Below are 25,598 nucleotides of genomic sequence, written 5' to 3' on the forward strand. Positions count from 1 at the left end.
CGGGCTACATTTAGATCCTTCGTTTCTTCCCATTTTCGGGGTAATGTATCTAGCTTTGGGAAAGACTGAGCACCTTTTTTCTGGTTGAGAGGCTAGTGGTAATGGATACGTTGGTTCTGCTGGCCATTGGTTGTGCCTTCTTGATGAAGATGGTCGTGATCATTCAAGAGGATTATAATTTAATATTCCACCGTCTTTTGGACCTCTCTTAACTCAACTGAGATTGATAAATTCAGTTGAATTTCTTTAAATGTTGGAGCAAGGACTGCTCCTTCTTCGTGAATATCCATTAATTATGAGATGAATGAATACTTCCTTGGATTCGCTTTATTGTCGTTTGAAACTCGGAAATCTCCAGGATATAGGTTTGATAATATTCAATACTCATGATAAATACACGAAGATTCAGGATATAGGTTTGATAATGTTCAATACTCATGATAAATACACGAATATTTTCATATTCTCCTTGGCGAACATGTCCTTCACGGCATTGTTCGCACTATTTGAGATTGTCTTGTAGACCATTTCTCTTATTCTCCAAATCTTGAAGAATAATCATGTATGCATTGCATCTAAAACAGTTGTCCGAATTCATATTTTCTTTGAAGTCTTCTATGTTAGGATAATGCTCTTAATTAATTAATTTATAATTCCTCAATAAAAACCTAGGGTCTGATACCGTTTCTGGTTAAAAATAAAATTAATTTATAATTATAAGAAAACATGTCCTCAAACAATTTCCATGTATTTTAGACATTTCTAACGAGTTATCTTTTGTAATTTGTTTAAGGTTGGGAGATGTTTTTATAAGAGGGGGACATTTTTAACGAGTTGTCTTTTATAGTTTTAAAATTTAACCTTTCGAAATTTAGGCAATCTTACACATTGCATTGAAAGTGGACATTTTTGCACTTTATTTTAGGAAGAGGGTAGTTTTAAACATTGCCACATTTATTTAACTCGCGTTCTAAAATAATGAAAGCTGCGAGCATTGAATACGACAGACACATTACAAAAATTCTGAAAACTGCGAGCATTCAATAAGTGACATTATCAAATCTAAACATTAATTATTTCAGTAAAGAAATATGATCAATATCATATTTGAACGTAAAAACTGATCCTCTTCTCCCGGGGCCCATGCCCATCCACAATTACAGCATATTACCAAAAAAAGTGATATTTTCAAAGATTGTGGCAATGCAAATAGGACAAGACAAAGGGCAAATCAGAATTAGCATTAATTTAGAATATTTACAGCTTACTATTCGGGTATGGACAAAGTCAGTGTAGAATGCGACTAACCCTTATCTACAAGATCAAGAGATATACATATATAGTTAACCGAGCAGCTCTATACATTGAAAATGCAGGATACTGACATTATTGAACACATAAATTAGAACCAAGGGTGCCATGTCGGATCCATCATGCAAAGGTTTCTGGGAGTGAGAGCAGCCTCGACCAACTCTGCAATGCTCCGCTGCACTGATTGTGGTGGATCGACACCATTTTCCTCCTATTCGAACCAAGAACAACCATAGTCACAATCGACAGATTCTAAACAGGCATTACACTCGTAAAATGAGTAGGTGTATCGCCAGGTTCTATTTAGTTCATGCCATAAACGTATAGGTCGAGATTTATGCATATTACTATTTTTATAGGGCGTTTAAAGCATACCTCTTCAGAGATGTATTGTGGGGCTATGCTGTTGATCCGGCCTATGACATGCTCGACATTTGTAGCGACTTTCTGTTTGAGGTCCACATTATTCAAACTGCCGCCTCCGACAGGAGCCATAGGCATGCCGGGAGGTCTTCTCCAAGACCAAGATATCAATTCATCACGGAAAAACATGGCCAAATGATGCCACAGATGCTGGCTTTGCTGCAGGGTACAATTTCCGGACATTACTTATAACGACTCAGTGTTCAATAATAGGCTGAGCATAGTTTGTTTTAGAAGTAGAAACTTACTTTAGGTGAAACCACAGCCTGTGCAGCTGCACACATCGCTGAGACAATAAGGCCTTCCACACCAAAGTGAGAGAAGAATGCCTGCAGGTTCCTAGTCAATCGGAAAGGCACAGGCTCATTGAACTCGATCATTCCATTCGCATCATATGCTGGATGAAAATCTGTCTGGAATATTTTCCCCGTGTTTTTCGCAAACAGAATCTTGTTTGGGGACCTTCCACCGATTTGCAACATGTAGGACATGAAGCTAGAGAGCGCTAACTGGACTGCAAATTGTTTCTTGAATGCCCAAGTATGATTTCCATTCAACAAAGTTTTATACATGTACTGAGAGAAAATGCTCTCGCTCACGATATTTTTGGTAATATCATTGTATGCTTGCAGACGAAGATCTACAACAGCTTCGGGTGATATTTGACCGCATATGGCTTGGTTCAGTTGCTCTTTAAAATAAGTAATTGGCAAGTCTGCTTCTCGGTCATTTCTTGCACAATGATTTTCGTATACCTCAAGGAAGGTGCTGTACATCAGATCATCTTCAACCATACGCACCTGTATGAGGGTCGAGTGAGAATAAGTAAAGAGTAATTCAGTCAAAATAGTATAAAATAAATAAATAAATAAATAATTGAAACCTTTGCAGGCCAGCTATTAAAAGCTTTTTAATTGTAATACAGAAAGCCATATAAAGATATATTCATATACCATAATACGTTAGAGCTAGAGATTTTTATAGAATGCAGTAACAGAATATCTTATCTATACCTGATATGTCTGACACAACAATCAAAGATATATCCATTAGGAGCAGCTTGATTACCTGTGACCAAACTGGAATAATAATAGGAGTGTGAATGCAGATGTGGCGACGTCTGGACTCCTTATGCTTATCAAACATCCGATTCATTAAGCGGAAGAGTTGCAAAATTCTCTCATCGCTTCTAGCATTTGGAGTCAAAGATGTCTGAACTATAAAATGGCGCTGAGAGCCATCAGAACCTATCAGAGTTAAACGGCGGAAACTGCTACCATGCCTTCTAACAATGGGAATGTCGGGACCCACCCTATCTAGCTTCACTGTATGATCAGGTGCGACTTCCTATAATCAAGCCAGGATGACTCATTAATATTTGAAGCTTAAAGAAGAAACTTAAAGTCTCGGGAATGAGACTCGATGGGAATGGAAATTCCCAAAAAAAATAACCTTAGTACAGGAATGGGAACAAGTACTGAGGTACCTTTTTCATTCCCAATCTGTAAACAATTGCTACCTAAACCTAAAATATTGTGAAATAATATAGTTGCAGTACATTTACTCTCAAATTCATATTTTCCAATGGAAAGCGCAGCTACACATTATATCAATTTTTATACTGAAGTGACAATACCTGATCAGCAAAATATTGCCCTGGAACTTCCACATCAACAACATGGAAATCTCGCAATACCCTGCTTTCATCTTCCAACTTCAAAACAGCTGGAAACCGATCTTCAACATTGCTCTGTAAAATATTTTTCCAGTGCTTCAATCTTTCAGTTAGATCAGCAAGGGTAGCTGGAAATGTTGCAGTACTTTCTGGATCAAGGTCGCGCTCGAAATCCTGCTTGTATTCTCTCACAAATTCAACATGCTTGTTCACAGCATCTGCAGAAAAGCAAGCTCTGCAAACGCCAGAAAGCTCTTTTTTGAGAGACTGTGGAACTTCTGCAGTGGTGGCTGTCGGATACTTGTAACAGCGATGGAGCAATGCATTAACTACAGCCAGAAGTCGCTCCTCGGGTAGCGTAACAAACCTAGACCCAATTTCAGTTAGTAGAATCTGCAAAGAAAATGAACCACCATAATGTCAATAACCATTCAAAGAGAAGTGACAGAATCAACCGAGAAACATCACATTGCAACATAAAAGTCACCAAATAAAAAATTAACGTGTGGAACCCTTATTCTAGCATTCCAAACATATTATGGCTTAGCAAAGAGTTGAATGGAATGGATGCCAACTCAGAAACACCACAAAAGTACCTCAAGTTCACTAGCAAGATTGGTGTGCTTGCTCCTAAGAGTCTCCATTATGTCTTTTGCAGCATCAAAAGCACTGGCAGCAGAAGCAACCAATCCCATGGCACCATTTCGCCTCAATGCATTCTGTCCTCCTTCATTGTTGGATGTACTTTGATGCAGTGATTGGTCATTCCCAGAAGCCATGACACCTTCAGCAGTAGCTGACCTTTCAGCCTCTTGCACCTGAGTGCTATTTCCATCATGTGAACCAATACTTCCACCAGGTTGAGCTCCCTGGTGGAGTTGATTTTCAGAGACTATTGCGCCCCCACCCTGAACTCTTGCACTTCCATCAGCCAATCCCATTGTCCCCGTCGTGCCAACACCAGAGACATTTTGCTGCATTCTTTGCTGAGCCATTGCCATTCTACCATATTCAGATTTGTTAGCAACATCCCGGCGTTCGAGCAAATACGTGCGAAGCCAGTAATACAATGCCTGCATTTGCAAAGGCGATGGTATTCATACTAAGATCAATCGGTAAAAACAGATTCATGACCTATGTTATAGATATCTACCTGAGGATATATAGTTGCAACTTTAAGTAAGACAAGTTTGCAATGAGGAGCTTCACTTCTTTGTAGGGACAATAATAGTTGTGGAATCCAAGAAAGCCAAACCCAATGAGGAATTTGGTCCAAGAACTTATCAAATGCTCTCCCCACAGGCTCATTAGGAGTATCAAAGCTGAGAAGATATAGAACGCGGGCAAGGTGGCTTCTCGAATTTGGAATACCGAATTTAATGCCCTGAAGAAAGCAGCTCACAGCATACTCTAGCCAGACCTCTTCGTGAGTTTCCCTGTATGCCTGTAAATAAGAGCAGAGTTAGCACTTATTATCAGAAACAGACATTTCTCTAATCAAGTTTGATTCTCGCACCATATCACAATAATTTCCCCAACTAATCCACCCTTTAGGCAAGTTCTTAAAAAGGGAGATAGCATTGGAATATGCAAGGTTCGCGCCTTCACAGTCACTAAGTTTCAATAGAAAATCTCCTTTAAGGCGAAAAATCTCAGCCTTGTGTTTGACAGGAAAATATTCTAGATTAGTACTATTAATCAAGTTAAGACCACTGGTTAACTCTCCCTTCATTTCCAAGTATGCTTTAGCTTGTTCTCTAATTTTGACAAATGCCTCCTGCAGACAAAAGAACAAGGAATTCAGTAAATAGTTAGAAAAACAGCATATGTACAAATTCTAAATGCATTTTCTGCTACGCCCCAAAATCCAAATATGCAATATTCACATATTTCAAAAGGCATTTTTGGAGTGGGGTTGGTAGTAGCACAGGTCTGGAAACTGAACTATGAAATAATGTACCTGAACCTCCATTGTGGAGTGACCATACATTTTCTCTAGTATAGAAACACAAACGTCATATAAGCCATGCTTGCGAGAAATGTGAGCAAGCTTATTGACATTCCAAGCCTTGTCACGGAAACCAAGATGATGCAGTTGTGAATTTGTATTGCCAAAATCCTTGAATGCTTCTATAACTGCATTATACATCTCATTTCTCCATTGAAGCAAATCATACCAAACAGACATATTGTCCCATTCATTTGGGGTCCTCAATCTCCATGTCTCAAGAATATCCTTGAGATCTGCATATAAGCTACCATGAACACCACCAACAGAATTTCCAGAAAGTTTGTTACCATTTGCAATATCTACTATAATCCTGGTTGATTCCTGGACTTCAACTAGTTGCTGAAACTGCTGTAAAAGTGGTATCCTGGCATGAACAGACATTTCAGGCAATTGCCACCACTGTTCCAAAGCTAGATCAACTCCTTTCCCCACTATGTTTTCAGCTTCTGGTACCCCATTGGTATTCTTCTCATGAAGCGCAAAATATGCTTGAATAATACGAAGTTTTGGAGTTTCTTCTAATTGAGCCTTAGGAATAATTTGTTCCTTTAAATAAACCCAATCAGGCTGCTTCCACAGACTATCAAGCAGTATCTCATAATTCTCAACAAGTTTTCCGAACTCAGAAAGAGCATCCCATTGACTAAGTTGAGTAGCACACTGCAGCCACTGCTCTTCCCAAAGGCACATCTCAGCTTTTGGTACAGTGTTGTTGTATGTGCCTTGAGTTGCCTTCACCATAGCCTGATAGAAAAGGCTTTGTGCCCTTTGCCAATAGCCATGCTGAACAAGTGATAGCCCAGCCCTAGTTTCTGCAGTGATTGAACGCTTTCATCCACAAACCACACCTCATATCCTCCTCATTAAGTAGACGGTAAAGCTCAGCCAAAGACTCAGAACATTTAGTGTCATTCAAGAACAGCATTACGTGACTTTCAAGCAGTCCCAACGCAATATGCCATGCATTGTATGTCTTCCCTATATACTTAATTAGTTCGCTGGGCATCCTTGGTTGAGGGTGACTTAATTGAAGCCCTTCTAAAAGAGCTTGGACGACATTTGGTCGATGTGCTTGCTGCTTTTTGTGATAATCTTTTGATAAGAGAGCTATCATAGGCTTAGCTAGTGCTACCTGCTCTTCCTTATGCAAGGTCACCCAAACAATGGGAAACACCAAAACCCACAAATGATATGCAACATTTGCATCTGTATGGGCCAGCTCTCTAAGTGGGATGATAAGATCTGCCACCTATAGCAAAAATCAATATTTAGTCAACTAACTTCTGAAGGAAAGAGACAACAGAGATGTACACAAATGCCTAGAATGACAGAAGTTTACGAAAGAGATGAAAAACAGTTTACACCACATTAATGCCAAAAGAAATTGGCAAGAAAATTTGAGTACGGGTCTAATCTTAAGCCACAAAAACATAATAAGTTGAAATTGAATACTACGGAAGCATAATGGATGCCACCAGGGTGACACAACATCACTACTACTAAGTGAAATGTCTTCACCTAATTCATGATCAGGTCACTGGTTTCTTTTATTGCTGAGATTAAAAGAACAAGCATATTCAAATAGAATAAACAACATAGAAAGCCCTACCTTAAGTTTGCTCATTTCACTTGAGGAAATGAGCATGCTTCAAGACAAGGATATCTAGTGTTAAAGGAGCTTCCTCTGAGCCTTCAGGAATATCAATAGCCATTGGCTGCACACCAGTACCATCAGGAACTGCACCTGATACTGAAACAGGTCGGATCTTTGCAGAGTTTGGGGGCAGCGTTATGGGTTTGTCCTCAACTAATATAGCCAAAAGGAGATCAAGACCCTGTTTAAGCCAGAAGACATCACTCAAAGCCTCCCAATCCTGATACTGAATGATGTACTGAAGCCTTGTAAACAATGTTTTCCCGAAGAGACTCGTGATAAAGGCCAAAGAATTTCATGCGCACTTCAGGATCTTTTGCCCGTAAACCCAGTAGATACTGTCGCTCTACTTTCTGGAACACTTCTTGACGCAGTGGAAGAGGATATCTGCAAGGCAACTAGGTTAACATATTAAACTTATATAGTTGTGCGTAATTGAAGATAGATAACAGAAATATAATTACTTATTTGAGTCGGCACAAAGCCCATATAGAAGTTCAAGGTACTTCTGGTCCCACTCTTCTGCAGTGCTAGGGGAAAAGTTCTGCTTATCGACTTGTGAAAGTTTCTGGAGGAAAGAAACAACTTCCTTGGGAGTAAGAAAAGTACTAGATGCTACAGGATTTCCAGGTTTACCAAAGTCATCTTCAACCCAACCCTTTATTAAATCTAGAATAGCAGATAAGCACAGAAGGATCCGTGCCCTTCTCAGACAGCAAGGAGTTCAGAATCTGGGTTACAGATCTTTTACAATCAGGTACAATCATAACTCTTTCAGTGATAAGTTTCAACACAGATTTTAAGTTTGCAATAACCACGCCAACATCAGCACCTTGACGAGAGGATGTGACTGCAGAATCTGGGTCTGTTCTTTGACCCTAGACAGGCAAATAAAGTCTAGGTGTAAGAAGCACAACAAGATGCGGGAAAAAAAAAATGAAACTCAAATAATGCAACGAAAATTCTTGGAGCACGCCAAAAGATAACCAGAAGTTGCCACTTTAACTCTTAAAGATACTAAGCAGAAAGAGTTGCCTATATTCTCATATTATAACTATGAATCAATCCACGAGTGGAAGATGTCGACTGCAGCTAATTGAAACTAAGCAAGAAAAGTCAATCTAATGTGCGGTAATTGGACGAAGAAACATACTTGTCTGTTATAAGTACCACTAGATAGTCCCATATCACGTGCCAGTCGCTGAAGAACACGAACCAAATTGAAAGGGTCAACAAGGTTTTTATGCACCTCCGCCAAGGATTTAATAACATAAAGCACAAAGTTAATCATGCTAGCAGAATTATCTTCTCCTGATGTTTGAGGGGCAGCAACCATAGCAAGATGCTTTTGTACGAGCTCCTCAACTTTTTGATACAACATCTTCACATCTTGTGGCGTATTTACTGCCTCAGGAGGAAATGCAGCAGAAACCATCTTTAGCAGGGAGCATAAAGAATTTCCAGCGTCAAGCATCTTGAACTTGAAACATGGTTCTAGAATCTGTCAAAATTTACAAATAGAAAAGATAGTAATATAGAACCATTGGCCTGTTATAAAGATATATGACAAATCAGTTCGTACAACAGCACATACTTGGGAAATCTGGTTGATATTATTCCTCACAAACAAATGTGGTTGTTTTTCAAGAACCTTGTTCATCACATCTAGACCCTGGGATAGGGCAGTAGATGGGTCTTTTGATTGAGATGATGGAGTACTGCTGAGCAGCTTCTCCAAATAATTGAATTTGACATTAGCATTTGGCCACACTTCCAGAGCTTGAGACAGAAGCTCCAAAGCTTGCTTATACATAAGACTTGCCTCCTTATCTTTAGGTTCTATCACTAGGGCTACCTGCATAAATGAACCAAAAGAGTATTACAATTATCATCAACCAGAGTGATACATTCCCCCAATCAATCATGACTGAAAATGGAACAACTATAATAATGCCCCAGACAAGAGTCCAGTTATTTAACACACAAGGCAGATGATGAAACCTAACAATAGCACATACAGCAACAGGGATTAACTCATCAAACAAAAGAAGGGTTTGTTCATGACCAAAATTGTGATGATGTAGCATAATATAATCCAGGAAAACTAGTGTGGAATGCCTAACGCACAACTCACTTAATGACTGTTGCATCCTTTAAAACAGAATTCAACTTTTAGCTGAAAAGGCGCATTTCAAGCTGTCAAAGACTAAAAGGTACCATGTGTCTCCTCAGTAAATTGTGGCTTAATAGACAAGTTACCAATAGAGGTATAACCAGATTGGACCAAATCTTGAAAGCAACAGAAAGTACATCTTAATTTTAATGTGACTGTCATCAAACCACAGCAACGAATGCAGAAGACGCAAGCAAACTGCAATATTAAGTGAAGGTAAATACTTTACAGAAACCAAAACTGGTGATGCAATATGACACATTAGCAACATCTTATAACTAAAAAGTAAAAGGTGATATTAAATAAAGATATTCTGCACCAAGACAAAGAGAAACCCATTAACGAACAGAATTAGTAGCTGTTTGAGTGGATTCAGATTCTTTATCACCCACATAATTACGAAAGTATGCATACATATTGCATATCAAATGTGGCAAAACATACTCTTATAAGAAAATTGATGATCATCTCTTCCATTGCTGCATTAGGCTTGAATTCCTCGTCAGGCTGTCCAGCAGATCCAGGAGTTTCTATGTTGGGAATTGATGAGGCGCCTCCAGGTGACATGACACACAGAGATTGCAGACCAGGTTCAACCTTTATTCTCTTACTTGAATCATCAGAAAATGTAGAGCCATCAACAGAAAGCTTAGAATCCACTCCACCAGAGGTAACATTCAGTACATCATTACTCTGACTGGTGCCATCATTATTAGATCCTTTCTTCAAATCACTCTGTCTTTGTTTTTCCCAGTTAACAACCAATCCAGCAAGTTCAATAGCGAGGCGCCTATTTTCGGCTGTAGTATTGTATGGCAGCCCAAGGCGACTAAGGGAATTTACCATCTGAGGGACAAACTGGGCCCTACAGCTGTAGAAAAGATCTGAATGGCGGACAATGAGTTGGAATATGTGAATAAGGTTAGGAATTGAGTGACCTTCCTCCACTAAGATTTTTTTCGTATAGCGTATCCATATAGGCATACGTGAGTCACCAAGTGGCAATCTTCGTGGAAGAGCTGGCATCAGAATATCAAGAGCTTGTTTGACCAACATTTTATTCTCCTGTTGGCAAGTCCTTAAAAGTGCAACAAAGACCTGCAGTTTCAGATAGTAAAAAAACAATCTGGAAAAGAATGAAGTGACAATCATATGAGCGCAGCACAGTTCGAACGTACAAAATAAGTACAATAAGTTGACCACATATAATCAGCTCCATATTGCAGTATAAAATGACATTCCTTTACACCTTTTATTTTATTATACAAGCTAATTCAAACTATTTCAAACATAAGCTATGTCATCATTGGGAAATCAGTACCACTTCTGGACTAGTAATAGAACATCAGTTTTAACTCCATCCTAATCCTTCATGTAACTTTTGAACTCATAAACTAAGTCTAAGACAGGTCAACATGTCAAAAGATCTAGGATACATTGTAAATTTCATACACAAAAAGCACAATTACAGATACGAGCATAGCTCCAAACAAATGCATATAACTTGTAGAAGAACCTGCAGGATAATTTTCTCTGGAGCTTGATATGCCTCCAAAAAGTGACAAACATTGACAAAGGCCCACTGCTTACTAGCACTATCTTCACGCTTCAGATGGTTCCAGCCAAATTTGATAAGTTCCTTTCGATGATGAACAAGGTCATTCTGCAGATACTTGAGAAGAAGAGTGGCAAGCTGCAGAAGCTCAATCCTGAGCGGCTCATCATAGTCCGCAGATATCTAGAAATATATAAGTGAGATCATACACACAACCAAGAAAAATAATCAATCAGAACATTTGAATACAATGTCATGGACATCATTTCCAACTGCAATGACATTTTGCACACAAAATAAATAGCGAGAATAATTAAATCAAAACTTCATCAATTGATATAAGAATACAATTGCAGTCCTCAAACCAACAAGATAAACTTAAACATAAAAAAGTTTCTTAGATCTCAGTATTCCTACTCCATCTCTTCCATCACCTATCCACTCAGGCTTCACTACACCATCTCCTCCATCACCAACCCACATCTGACAAACGCTCCTCTAGGTGCCATTCCAGAACACCGCTTGCTATCTTCTGCTGTCACTTGCTATACCATCAACATTCATTCCCTCAAAAAAACCCAATCAGAAGTCATCAAACATAAACACCCCACAGTATTGTCTAGCCACTAGCCAGTACAAGGAGAAAGGCAACCCGAGATGCAGAAGTACATAATCGTAACTGGTAAGTGTGATACCAGGTGAAGAAATGTTTGATGGGTGCATCGGTGAATCAACCATGAGGAAAGGTTCCTTCAGTTAACCAAGGGGCATTGGTGTTTAATCCTTACTCTAATTTTGTTTTAATTTCTAATTTATCATACTACATAATATAGACCTTTAGAGACTTTTTGGGTGAAGAGATTCACGAGAATCATCCTATGGAGCATGAAAATAGTGAACTGCACCATTCAATTCTTGCCCAATTTTAAAAGGAAGTTAATGACATCCAATACAATTCTTACCCAATCTTAAAAGGAGAGTTCATGATATCCAATATCTAAGCATACTGAAATTTCAAACACTTCGGTGAAATTCCAAAAATTCCAAAAATCAACATAGACCAAAACAAAAGAGCCCAATGCATGTACAACAAGTCCCAAACAAATAAATGAGGTTCAATTTGGAGAACCCATAACAGACAGCCCATCTAAAACACAAACCAAATGTACCTCTTCTGGGGGATCAAGCAGTTTGTCCACAATTGTCTTGATTGTAGCTGCATCAATGACTTCCCAGGTTTGGCCATTCTGAAAAGCATGAGCTAACATAGGAAGAATGAGCATTTGCATTACAATTACCATGTGATCATGGCTTAATTGTTTTAACTGAAAAAGATTCAGAAAATGGAGCAGCAGAGTCTTCTTCAAGTTTGGTGGATAGCCCTCCGCCACCTATATTAGGGAACGAAATGATCATACAAGCACCCATGAAAAAGAAATAACTGGAAACATATTAATTGTTCCATGTCAAGCGTGAACATTCATGTACCTCAATGATGTAGAACTCCTTTAAGAAAGTAAAGTCTATGCGTGTGCGATACAGGAAGATGGCAAGAATATCAAACAACACATTAACTTCCATTCTGTCATGACGCAAGTAATTCAAAAAACATTTGACAAGCCACTTGCTTTCTTTTACCTGCATGTTTATTACTTTGAACAGTTAGTAAGCTAGCAAATGTTAACATGCACATCCAAACAGTATGATAAATAAATTGCAGCATTCTCAACCTAGAATATATATACTGTATCACCAACATACACAACAGCTAAAATTTCAAACTCTAGTCCGAAAGACTGAGATCAGTGAAATGGTAATAGAAATATACATTGGGTGAAAGATATAACTCATGCAGACTTAGCCAATTGTTTTCCAGCTTCAATTATACACGGTGGGTAAGATGGACATTGTCAAAAAAATCCATTGGGGGCATTGTTAAATGACAAACCCACCTGTGCAGTGGCGGAGCCAGGAATTTTGTTTGGAGGGGGCTGAACTTCTATGGGGATTGCCCCCGAGAAATTTTTTTTGCTGTATTCATTACATTTTAGGACATTTTTTACTAAAATACATATATGTAGTAATAATCGAACAACATTTTCATAGATAATATAGTTCCAATATGTGTAAGTGCGGTGTGGGTGCCCTAATTTATTTTCAAATTCTAGTTTCCCTCTCAATAGCTCTCTATATTTTTGGATTTTTTCCCTTTCTATTTACATTTATTATTTATGAATAAAAAATATATATAATAATAAATAATTGGGGGGGGGCTTCAGCCCACCCTAGCCCATGAGTAGCTCTGCCACTGCCACCGGTGTATAATTGGAGCTGGAAAACAATTGGCTAAGGGCATTGTTAAATGACAAACCCATAGTCCCCTGCTTATTGTTGCTCCAACAAATTATTGCTTCATCAACTTTGCTTTTACTGGGAATAATCTTATCATTTACCCAACTAACCACAAAATAAAAAATCAAAGAAGCAAATGACAAGAACATATCAAATACAGAACCAAACATTCCATAGTATATAAATAGTAACTATTTCACTTACTTGCATCAAGTTCAATTCCTGCTCATTCTGTAAACGAGATATTCTAGCAGGGGACTTCCACAACTGAACCAATGTATCAAACACGACGCGGTTGCTTTGCAACCAGACAGGCATCAATTTAACAAGAGTCTTAACAAGAGCAAGACCTTGAAAATAAGCATCTGATGTTGCCATAGAGCTAGTTACTAATTGAGCAGAATCTTCTGATTTAGGTGTTACGAGACTTTCATCACCCCCGACAGAAGTAGAAGGATTTGAAGATCCCTGATTCGCCTCACTCTTTAGTGAAAATTCAGGAAATGCACTAGTGATTATTTTATCAGGAGACTTTGCAAGTTCTTCTCTCAACGGTTGGCCAGCATCGGATCGTATTATATACATGAACCTGCATAATTCAAGAAACCCAATCAAGACAAAGGGAAAACAACTTGCAAACCTAGCCTGGGATGAATTTCCAATATTTTACCTCCTGAAATACTTGGGCTGGGATAGTCTAGTAAGAAAATAATCAACAGCAGCCGTGGGGTAACGGTTTAGAAATTTAGTCAGCGGTAAGCGATACGGACTGTTGATCTCACTATAAAATTGCCCAGGCGGAAGGGCAGCCTCCAAATCAATAGTTAATGTTACAAGATCATCAAGGAACTTTCCAGCAGCAGAGGGAAGCAAGTGAAAAAGCTCAATGATTGCTGCAAAATGTTCAAATAGAATAAACAGAAAGAAATCATTATTATCTGCTCCAATTTGGTATATGACCTATCATGGGGCTAGAATAAGGATCATAAAGCCCAGAAACCACTCACCAGCAGCTATTTTAGGTTCCTCACCAGCCTTCCAAGCCTTCTGAGTCAGTGCAAGTTTTTCAGGTTCCAACCATTTCTTTAGATGCTCCAACAATTTACCACCTAAGGTAACATTGAACCAGTTGGATAGAAGTTCAAGCAGCCGGGCAAGACCTTGCAAAAGAGGCATGCTGAGGTTCTTGGTGTGTGCCAAATTAACCAGTATTGGCCTCAAGCTGCTTTGCAAGAGTTCTTTTGGCATCCTCTGCTGTAGAATAACCTATGAAGTGGTACACCAAAAAAAATCTATTAAGAAAGTAGCTAGAAAAAACTTACATGGGCATTCTTACTACGTAAATTAGCACTTGAAATCCTACTAATTAATTTGACGTGGAAAATTCTCTCTCGATTGTATGTACAAAATCGTCCATCAGAAATTAAATCCCACAAGAAGTGAGGGCTCAAAAACCAACATAATAATTAATCGAGGAGTCAAACTGAATGCCATAAGGTGCAGACAATAGGAGCTAACAAAAGTTGCATATATAATTATACAAGCAAAAAAGAGGAAAGCATTGATCTGGAACACTGAACAAGATAAGCAACTGATTAATTAAATCGAGGAAGTATTCTGGGTAAAGGTACATGTCTAGGGGCCACATATAACTTGGGTTATCATTCTTCAAGTTACACGTTTCGTAGCGGATTACCCGATTTATGAACTACTTTAAATCCAAATGTTGTAAATATATAACCAACTTTCATTTTTTAATACTTTCAACCCAAAAATGTTCTTTCCTATCTCCTTGGATTCGTTATAATGAGAAAATAAATATTCTGCATTCTGCAAGCACCCGGACATACAGAAAACTAACACATGTTTCAACCAACAGTGAGTGCAACTGACAAATAGAGTATCAATGACAACTGTAATCCTCAAGTTTGGATGAAGTAGGAGGAAACCAAATAAATCATCCATAAGACAAGATACAACACTAACAGTACATTGTATGTATCTTAAATAACTACATTCCGGCTGGAAATGGGAGTAGCATTTCAATCATTAAAAAGCTAGGCTCGACATACCTGACGCAGACCTTCCTTTGCAACAGCCACAATTTCAGGACTCCTGCTTGTCAACGATTTGAAGAACATGGAAATTACTTTTGCACGCAAATCTGAGTGATTTTGAGTTTTAAAGTCTGCCCATGCCATGGCAGTACATAAGAGTTCAATGCAAGCTGTTCGGAGCTTATTCAAAGATGTAGCCACTTTTGGATTCATATATTTCACAACCCACACAGATTCGTCGGATTCTGCTATTTGCAAAGCTTCTTGAAGAAAATTAATGAGCTCTGGTGTTAACTTAAGAAGAGGAGGCCTCAAAGCCAGGCAGAAATTCAGAGCGGTCACCGTGCCAACCTGTTAATAATGCATAAATTAAATAACAATACACACTGTGAAAGCACTCTTCATCGAGAATCCAACTTTACCTGTTGTTCTACAGTTTTAGACCGCAGTGGCCGCATGATAAGAGGCTGTAGCAAAGGCTGGTGCAAAGGTTCGAGTAACTCAGAGACCTCGCTCCCAGTCCTACTTGCCAAAAGCGCCAAAGACGACTGCACAATCTTTCTCACATTAATAGAGGAGTTGGCATTAAATAATTCTGAGGCCAAATACTCAACAACACCCTGGAAACTTTGTCTACGAGCTTCACTGTTGGCTTCATCAACATTATTCACCACACGCAGAACTTGCGTAAGCACCTGACTCGTCTCTTCTTGTTCTTTAGTAGCATATGTAGGAAGTCTTTTAAGAGCATAGACTAGCCCCCGAACAATTCGCACTTGAAATATACATAGAATTTCAACTGTGACCTTTCCAATCAAAGCACCAAGCCCCATAACTCCTCCCATTCGTGCTTGCCAGGTACTCCCGTAGCAACAGTGTAAGAGGCGGGGCAAAAGTTGCTCAAAACAGGGGACCCGAATGCTTGGAGGAGGTGAATATACCGGGCTCATTGAGGGGCTGGATACAATCATAGGAGTGCTGGGACCCCCTCTCGACATTAGCACATCAGAATGTTTAGAGTTGGCAAGAAACAGAAGTGTCTCAGCAAACATATTCAATGCACTCAATGCTGCTCTTGCATGCTGTCTATTTTCATCTGCAAGAACCTCTACCAAAGCATCCAAAAATATTGAAGGATCCAACTCTTTCAGAGAAGCATTATTCCTCAACTTTGAACTCGCACTAGAGCTGGAAGAAACCATGGGACCGCCAATTGATGTAGAAGAAATTGAACTCTGAGCAACAGGACCCTCAACATGGAATATTATAGCAAAATGCCGACATATGTGGCTGACAAATTCATCCTTAGGTTCCTGTAGATCAGCCTCCACACTTGCAGCAATTATTGTCATCAACAGAATCTTGAAAACTGATTTCTCAGCCATAAGTTGGGTCTTCGTCTTGACACCTAAGTCAGCCTACATGAACAAATATTTTTAAGTTCAACTGCTATACAAACATCCCAATCAAGTCCTACACAATAGCCCCTTCCCATGTGAAGAACCTACTCCTACTCAGAAATTGTTCTGGCATTGTACCCAAACAAGTAAAAGTACTAGAACAAAAAGAAGAATAAAGGTCAGGACATGCAAAAAAACCATTTATGGAGAACTTACTTCAGCTGGCATTAGTTTTAGAGAACCCAAAAAAAAAAAAAATAAAGCAGCGAAACACTTACTATGGAAACCACATTGAGTAACAAACGTCCTAGCTATTTGAAATAAAATAAGCTAAAGACAAAAAATAACGAAGAGTGCAAGTGTAGATTATATGATTAGCCAACCTTTATATCAGATGTATCAGATCTTCTCCAGGATGGATCAACAGAAGAACTTATAAAAGATGACAGCAGCCTAGATGTCGACCCATCATCATTCACAAGTCCAGGCAAATTAAGCTGAGAAGACAAGCATACACGAAGAAATTTAAGTGCTTGCTTCCGGTAGAAGCTATCAACAGAGCTCCCCTTCTGCATGACTGCTCCCACAGCAAGATTGATACAGCGATCCAGTGGCACCAGAAAAGGGGTGGAAGGCTCAAAAGTGAGGATAAATCGAAGCCCAGTGCTCTGGATTTTCCTTGGATTCAAGTGCCAGGGGCTCTTTCAGGAAGCGTCTGTTACGACCACCTAACTTACCAAGAAGTTGCAATGATTTTGCACCCCAAGGATAGGGTGGAGGTCTTAAATGAGACCATAATGCCAAAATCACCTCAGACATGACATTTGCCATGCTTGGTTCCAAGAAATCTGGGTTCAAGCTATCAATCCAAAACTCAAGTGTTCTTAAACCAAGGTTGATAAGTTCATCACTTCCCTTCAAACACATAACAAGAGGTTTCATCAGACGAGGAAGGTGAGGTAGTAGCGAGCTTAAACGTGACGGCAATGTCAGAGAAAGCTCTAATAGAAGTTCTCGCATATCTTCGCCAGTAGGTCCCTCCAGCATAGCCAACATCATATTTAAGCATGGTTGCAGCATAGGAATCAAGTCACGAAGCAGAAGTTCAAATTTTCCTCCAGCAAGTGCACGAAACATTGTGCGAAGAAGTTGCAAATAAGCAATTGGTCTCTCAACCTCAGTCGCATTTTTCATGCAAGTTTCCATGATTACTGGCACATGTGGTTGAAGAATACGCTCACAATCTGATGGAGCCTTTGCAACTGCACCGAATAAATACCGGAAGAGATGCAAAACAAGTTTTGCAGCAGGAGAATCAGGATGCTTAAGGACATCAAGTTTGCTGTTCACAAGAAAATTGACTAAAACATCTGCAAAAGGGCGAAATACTTTTGGTGCTTGTAGAAGAGTGGAGAAAATATGGACCAGCTGGCTATTAGAAATCATGCACTCAAAAAGCTCCGGCATGCACAAAGAGAACATGTCCATTAAGTCCCTTGGTTCCATGATGGCCAATATATTGGAAAAGAGGTGGACCATATCTCGCTCTTCATCTTTCTCCTTAAACAATGCTAAGCAATGAACACCACTTTTCAGAACACCTGACGCTTTGCAGACCTATAAATTTCAAAATGATAAGATAAAGGCCATGATGCCATACAAGGATATGAAGCTATTATGAAAAATTGTACCTCTTCTTCTCGCATTCCCTTAAAAGGCTGTGGTACAGAACCTGATGATGTCGACGGGAGCACTTGCTGAGGGGTACCATGCGTGGAAGGTGAAACCTGCATAATTAGGACACTAATGTCAATTAGGATAAAGCATTGCATGTAAAACTATCTTCAATTGTGTAAGAACCTGTGATCTTGGTATATGTGCATGGGTGATGCTCCAGATTATTGTCTTCATTCCTGAAATTGTGCCACTATGACATTAGAACAATCCTACGGATACTTGCAAGTTGTAAACCCAAAAAGGAATCATGAAAATCGGAGAATGGAAGAATGGCATTACCCATAACTAAAGTCTTTATCAGATGCTTACAGTCATTGACCTCTTTGGAATGCTCTACAGACATCGGCAAATTAAGGACTGCCTGCTACATCAAAGCCCATAATCATGAAAAGTGGGAAACCTTGGAATTTCACAATTTCAGGAACTATGCACTTTTAAAAGATAAAATTAATAATAGGACTAGAGTAGATATCAATCTAAAGCTATCCAAAACCAGAAATTTTTCATTTACTTGGAATTTTACAATTTCAGGAACTATGCACTTTTAAAAGATAAAATTAATAATAGGACACTTTTAAAAGATAAAATTAATAATAGGACTAGAGTAGATATCAATCTAAAGCTATCCAAAACCAGAAAGTTTTCATTTAGCTTGGTAAGTTGCAAAATGTTCAAACATAACAGGCAGAAAACTCTCAAGAAATACCGGGTCTGAGCATCTATGCACCAAAAATTTCATCAGAATAATCATAAAACAAAAAACAAACAGAAGGCAACAGCCCTGCTCAGGCAAAATGATACTAGAATGTCAAATTTTTCATCACAATGATAAAAATATCTATGTGCACAGCCACATATCAATTCTATTTTAAAATTTTCACAGGAGGAGTAAGCTTCAATGATATGCCAACCTAGACATTAGATAAGGGATCCCAAACAGATAATATTGACTAATTAAAGAACAGCAAAACACATCCTAAAAGCTACATAATAAGTGCTTTTGAACTCTTTGGGTAGACACCACCAACCAACTCTAGTTTTAATCCTCTCCCAAACCTCATCAATGGATTCCACGAGTGTTCCACTTCCTTTCTAACCATAGGGACAAACACCAATTCCCCTAACACAAGTCCCTATCCTGCTTAAGGTTCTGAGGTTTGCTGAGTACAAATTGGCAATTTTAATCATGCAAAAAGAATATAGTATCTCCAAAACTAGAATTAAGAAGCTCTCCAATGACTTATATCTGAAGCAAACTAAGTTAAAAGGAGAAAAAAGAACCAAAAATACAAAGAAGCTGCATCAAGAAACTGTGATGTGAGTTAAATGACCTGTACTGGTACTTCAAGTTTTGACCTCAATGTAGACCGATTTTTTCCCTCCTCTCCCTCTTCTAGTAGCTGTCAGACAAACAATCATAGAGGACCAAATACATAATTAATCAATTTATATAAGAAGAGACTATTTGACAAGTAATACTACTAGTCAAGTAGAAGTAAACCATCAAAGCAGCTAGACAACATCTGGCAAAATAGCATCTTTAAAGAAAAAGTACTATAACATAGGAAGCAAATAGGTAACAAGGCAACACAAAACCACACAAGAGTGGCAGTGTCCATCATCCCTGCACATGTATATATTTCAGTTTACAGATACATATTCTAATCGGTAGCAAGAAGATCAGTTCCCAACTTATAAATTTTTCCATAATCTTCCTTATCTTTATATTATTTCAAGTAAAGCATTATCAAATAATGCCAATATATACTGCCTCCATCCCATATATATAGGCTGATTGAGATTTTCACAAGGATTAAGAAAAATAATTGGAAATGAAATATATAAGTAAACTTCCTAATATGCCCATATTTATTATTTAATGATGTATTAAAGTTGGAGTAAATTAAAGAATTAAATAGGGATATAATAGTAAATGAGTAAAAAAAACATTACTTTTTTGGAAACAAGCCTATATAAATCGGACATCCGGAAAAGGAAAACAAGCCTATATATATGGGACGGAGGGAGTATATAACTTTGCCACCATAGCCCCATTGTTATAAGCTTTTCTCTTGAATTTTTAGACAACAGGAATGTAGAAAAAATTATTTACCTCATCCATTTCAGCTAGACTCAAATTTAAAGATTTCTAGTTTCTAGTCAACCTGCAAGACTTGACTATTCAGTGTAAACACAAATTATATAATCATTTTTGCTCTCCCCTGCAGCTATATTCCTCTTCCAAGAAACTAGACATAAGAGAGTCCTGAGGAGGTTCCAATGATTCAATAGAATCAATACCATCTCAAGGAAGTTCGGAAGCAGAGTGCATCTGGACCATAAATAACTTAAAATGGTCATGCTTGGGCTCTACTATTCATCTCATAGTCTCGATACAGGATGATACTTTTTTATTATAGTTCAGCTTTCTAAATTGCACTTCCAATTTTCTAGTTTTACAGCATGATAAAATTGTCACCTTTTTACTTTCTTATGTAGGTTAAACTCATCAAATTTTCTCTAAACGCTTTCCTCTGATATCGTACCTGGTAATCTAGTATACTGGAACATAAAAGAACATGTTCTCTATCTACACATAACATCATAGAGTACTGGTAACTGGACAGGTATTTAAGTAGGCTTCCTTGTATTTTTACTATTCAAATTTGTAGCAACTTTGTAAGCAAAGGGGGATGTGAAAAAAAAACTTGATCGACTAGTATGCTCAACCCAATTTAGTAGAATACACAATGGGAAAGATTTGACATTTGTTACTAACGAGAATGCTTTCAACTTCAATTAAAGAAGTTATGGTAAAAATACAACTCTTACGCATTTTTATGAATGTACTGGTATAATACAAGTCTAGGAAAACACTAATAGGTGATTCACCGTGACATTGTTTATACATAAATATATTGTATCTGCACTTATGTTTGAGTTGTAGAGTAATTATTTTACATATTTTTTATATTATTATATTTCATAAGAAGAAAAATAATTTATTTGATAAAAGTAAGTACATTGGTAAACAATTGTCTAAAAGATATACATACTAGATGAGAGAGCAGTATTTTAGTAAATTCTTAGAAAACCTATTATGTGCTTGTAGGCAATATGTTTAATGTTTGTAAATAATCTTTATTTTATTTTATAAATGTAATATAAAAATCAATTGAGCATAATAAATATTTATAGAAACATAATATTGTTGATGAAATATCAAATTTAATAAGTATGCTGAAAGCCTGTAACATTAAAGTGAATGTACAGTAAAATAAGTATGGAAATGTCTTTCAATTATTCATATGTCAGAGCAAGATTCCAAAATAAAAAGGCATACAATATAAAGCCAAAGTACCTGAGGGATAGTACGCTTGAAGGTGTTAAACTTCCCAACAAAAGCATCCAATATTCGACCCTGCAGCATAAATGTGCTAGTTAGCTAAAGGAATATACAAATATCAAAGTAAGAGAAGGCCTTTTTTAGAAAATTGAGAAAGAAAGACCACTAAGGTAGACATACCAATAAAACCCGTGCCTCATCCATTGATGCCTGATCAACACCTTTCTCAAAAATAGGTTCCACCTTTAAAGTAATAAACCAGCATTGGGATCTCATACACAGAATTAAAAATAGATCTAATTTATGAAGTAACGTGCATTTGCAAAAGCTTTTAATGACAAATCACTCTGAGCACATACCAGATTCAACATCAAGCGAGCACAAGTAGTATGAATGCTCAAGGTCAGCGAGGCATCATGCATGTTACTTGAGAAAAGGTAAATAATCCGGGATAACTGCAAACAAATTTTTACAGAAGAATAAAAATAAGCAGCATAAGATTGAATTATTGAAGATAATGGTCGACACACACAAGTCGAAAATATTATCAAAAAGAAGTATAATTTTCAATAGAAAGTAAGGGAAAACTGGCATGGCCCAAAAGGTAGGGAGATTCCATGGGCTCCTAAAAATTATAACAAAAATCTCACTCACCTGGGACAAAGAAAGATCTCCCCTGACATGGTGAACAATCTCTGCCAGAAGACTATAGGCCAAAGGCCGCAATGTTTCGAAGCATGCTCGGCCAGTTCCAACAAGCACCCTGGGACAGTCCAAATATAATGTTCAACAGGGTCAAAGGCAATATATTAGCACAAAGAGGATCATTTGCTCCATAAATGCGAACATGAGAGAAAAAAAATTTGCAGACCTCCCTACTTATCAATTGAACAGAGTGCAACAGCTAGTGAGGGAAATTTATCTGGTTTAATGCATTCTTGATTGAAAATTGCACATTCAACAAGCTCTACCAATCTAAGATTCCCTCTAACAAGCCAAACCACCTTATAAAAAGCAGGTATTTTAACCAAATGCACAATCACCAGCAAAATCAATCATCCATTATCATATCTTACATATTCAGGAGTGATCTGCCTGACTGAAATGGTTGACACTTCTGACAACACATACTTCCTATAAAAATTGCAGGAACAAGCACATAAGCAAGTTCAAGAAAGTACAGACTTCTAGTAAAAGGCATTGACAACTTTCCAGTTAGACTTAATTTCAGCAATAACTTGTTTAAGTAAACAATAACAAGTAGCTCTAAAGTTGATAACTTCTCCACATCCCAATGACAAGCTACAATAACCACATTGACAAATTGACCACTAAGTGAAGGAAAAATTATGCCAAGGCGGTGCAATTTATGTGAAGAACTGAAGATAATATCACAAAAAAAATAAAAAAGACAACAAATATAGTGGAACCATATAAGTGCAATAATAGTTTTTCTTTTCCACTTTCTTACAACCAGGTAAGATCATACATCATATTTCACAAATGATATCAAAACCCCAGGCATGGAGGAGGGAACAGGTCTAAATCAATAAAATGTTTCCATCACCTATTTCATACATAAGCATACCTCTCATCTAAAAGAGTATCAATTAAAGGAAATAGACCCCTTTTGAAGTCCGTCCCAAGAACATGTTTCAGAGCTACCAATAGTTCCTGCAATGAACAACTTCACGTATCACTGTTGAGGATATTAAACAAACAAAAAACACAAAAAATGCAAGAGCAGCCAACCTTCCGAATGGAAACCGAGTCAGAGCATGTGACAAGGAGATTTACGATGCTTTTACATATACTTTCTTCATGTTGTTTGATATAGTCGGCAAAGCTCTTCAGCAGGTAAGTCAAGAAAGATACAGTCTGCACATGAAGAGTGAGAAAATGGCTAAGATGTGGAAAAAATCCAGATGAGGTCCTAAAGATGGAAATGCATTACCTTTATTTATCTATTTAGGAAAGAGGGGCATAAAGAATTATAGAAGTGAGATTGATATAAGCAAATAGTTAGTGTACCAGCATCCTAAATGGGGATGATCATATGAATTATGAACTAAAAATGATTGATCATCAGGAGAATGGAATAGACAATCCCAGGCCTCATGCTAACACCAAGGAAACAAAATACATCTCAAATCTTACCTTTACTTGTGCACCCTTCAGCTCAATAAAATGAGTCTTCAAATGAGGTGGTACCTTCTCTGGACCTGGGACTGATATTGCTGCCACCATCAGTGGCAACAAATGTGGGATATTAGTCTGAACAAGTCGGCCGTACAACTGAAACAGAAACATAACAACCAATGGACTCTCTGTCACAACCTTAAACGACCTCGTGCTGGGATTGAGCTGCCCTGAAACCCCAACATAACTACCCGAAGGACCCACTTGATCAGTAACTTCCATAGCCTTCACATCATCACCACTAAGAGATGACCCCATGGATCCAGAAGTCGAGGGCAGAGGTGGTGGTGGTGCCATCATGGCCCCATTCTCAAAGAAGTAACTAACAGTTGCCCTAAAATTCTGGTAAATTTTGCAGACAAAATCCAGGAATGGCTGTACTTCAGTCTCTAAACTCGGCCTAAAGTTTCTAAGCAAATCAAAAATGATCCTAATGCAGATTAAACCGTTCTCCTCATTGTCCGTTGTGAGCACATGCATAGCTACTTTGAGAAGCTCCTGGACAAAGGGCCTCAGAACCTCACTGTGGGGCAGGCGATTAAGAATCTCAATTATAATGTTGCGAAGCTTGTGCTCCTGGTTGTCAACAAACTGGGGCTTGGTAGTTTGATGTAAAATTGTCGAAAACGCACGGAAATAGCACCTCAAGAAGTTCAAATACTCCCCTGTATGGCAAATTTCCAAACTGTCCCTTACCTCCATCGCCATTTGCAGCCTAGTCTGAATTGCTGAGCCATTATAACACAAAACAGAATCAATGCACGAGTCTTACACGTAAACAAGAAATTGAACAGATATATGTAAGCAAAAAAAAAAAAATGTTCGCTTACGAAGGTCGGGTTCGATTAGGTGCCGCGAGTGCTGCTCGAAATTCTGAACCGGGCTCATTATTGATAAATTTACTCTAGTTAACTAGGAGACTTCACGCCAGCAATCAGGTTCTAGGGTTTTATGAATAGTTGTTAACGATACGAAGTTAAAAGGGCGCTAACGTCGAACATGGGGGAAGGAGATGTACATGTGATGGTGGTAGCGTCGGGATTAAAGAGCCTTTTTCAGAGAAATTGTTGATTAGGTGGGTTAATTGAGAAATCTAGGGTTTTGATTTGGGGAAGAAGCAGTGAGGTGAGGAATGGGGGTTTTTCAGTTAGTGATCACATCAAACAAGGGGAGCGTTGCGCACAAGTGTATTTTCCCCCCTCACAGAGGAAGCCTTTGCAATGTAGAACGGCTCCGCCAGTTTATACGCTCACTCTCAAAAATATTTCTTACTATCAAACTTCTATCTATCTATCTATCTATCTATAAATATATAATAGCAGTACATGTTTGTAAAACAATGGTCCTCTTATCTTACGTGACAAATCTCATAAAATTTTATTCTTATTTTTCTAAATTTCAATTTTTTTCTCTTAGTTCCAAATATTATTTCTAATAATTAATTACATTCACACTATATAGTCTATATTAATGGTTTCTCTCTTCACTTTATGATAACATATTTATTACACTTATATTTTTGTATATATAGATGATACAATGTTTTGTTACTTAGATTATATATATAATCACATATATATATATATATATAATATGAAATAGTTGGTGTCGGAAAAATATTAATAATCCATTTTAATTTGAATATTAAATTTTTGGATCAATTTTTCCATATGTTTATTTAGAATGTTACTTAAATTATATAAAT

At 37.9% G+C, this 25,598-nt stretch overlaps 1 protein-coding gene across 1 annotated transcript; it reads right to left on the minus strand.

The window, feature by feature from the left end:
- Positions 1–1,217: 1,217 nt before the first annotated feature.
- LOC131001527 (uncharacterized) lies at positions 1,218–25,142 on the minus strand. The gene is given in 40 exon segments (XM_057927929.1): positions 1,218–1,522; positions 1,687–1,893; positions 1,983–2,534; positions 2,803–3,081; positions 3,371–3,802; positions 4,006–4,482; positions 4,563–4,853; positions 4,926–5,186; positions 5,370–6,251; positions 6,253–6,669; positions 7,030–7,050; positions 7,052–7,336; positions 7,338–7,461; positions 7,539–7,750; positions 7,752–7,952; positions 8,228–8,575; positions 8,669–8,929; positions 9,692–10,345; positions 10,764–10,985; positions 11,972–12,193; positions 12,291–12,440; positions 13,359–13,743; positions 13,825–14,047; positions 14,162–14,420; positions 15,227–15,562; positions 15,634–16,629; positions 16,995–17,273; positions 17,275–18,228; positions 18,303–18,398; positions 18,472–18,524; positions 18,628–18,709; positions 19,680–19,748; positions 21,710–21,769; positions 21,875–21,937; positions 22,054–22,149; positions 22,349–22,457; positions 23,283–23,368; positions 23,447–23,572; positions 23,852–24,621; positions 24,724–25,142. Coding segments are annotated over 40 exon segments (11,718 nt in total). The 5' UTR covers positions 24,782–25,142; the 3' UTR covers positions 1,218–1,402.
- Between the last annotated feature and the right edge of the window lie 456 nt (positions 25,143–25,598).

This window comes from Salvia miltiorrhiza, chromosome 8 (assembly GCF_028751815.1).
Source record: "Salvia miltiorrhiza cultivar Shanhuang (shh) chromosome 8, IMPLAD_Smil_shh, whole genome shotgun sequence".
Lineage (NCBI taxonomy): Eukaryota > Viridiplantae > Streptophyta > Magnoliopsida > Lamiales > Lamiaceae > Salvia > Salvia miltiorrhiza.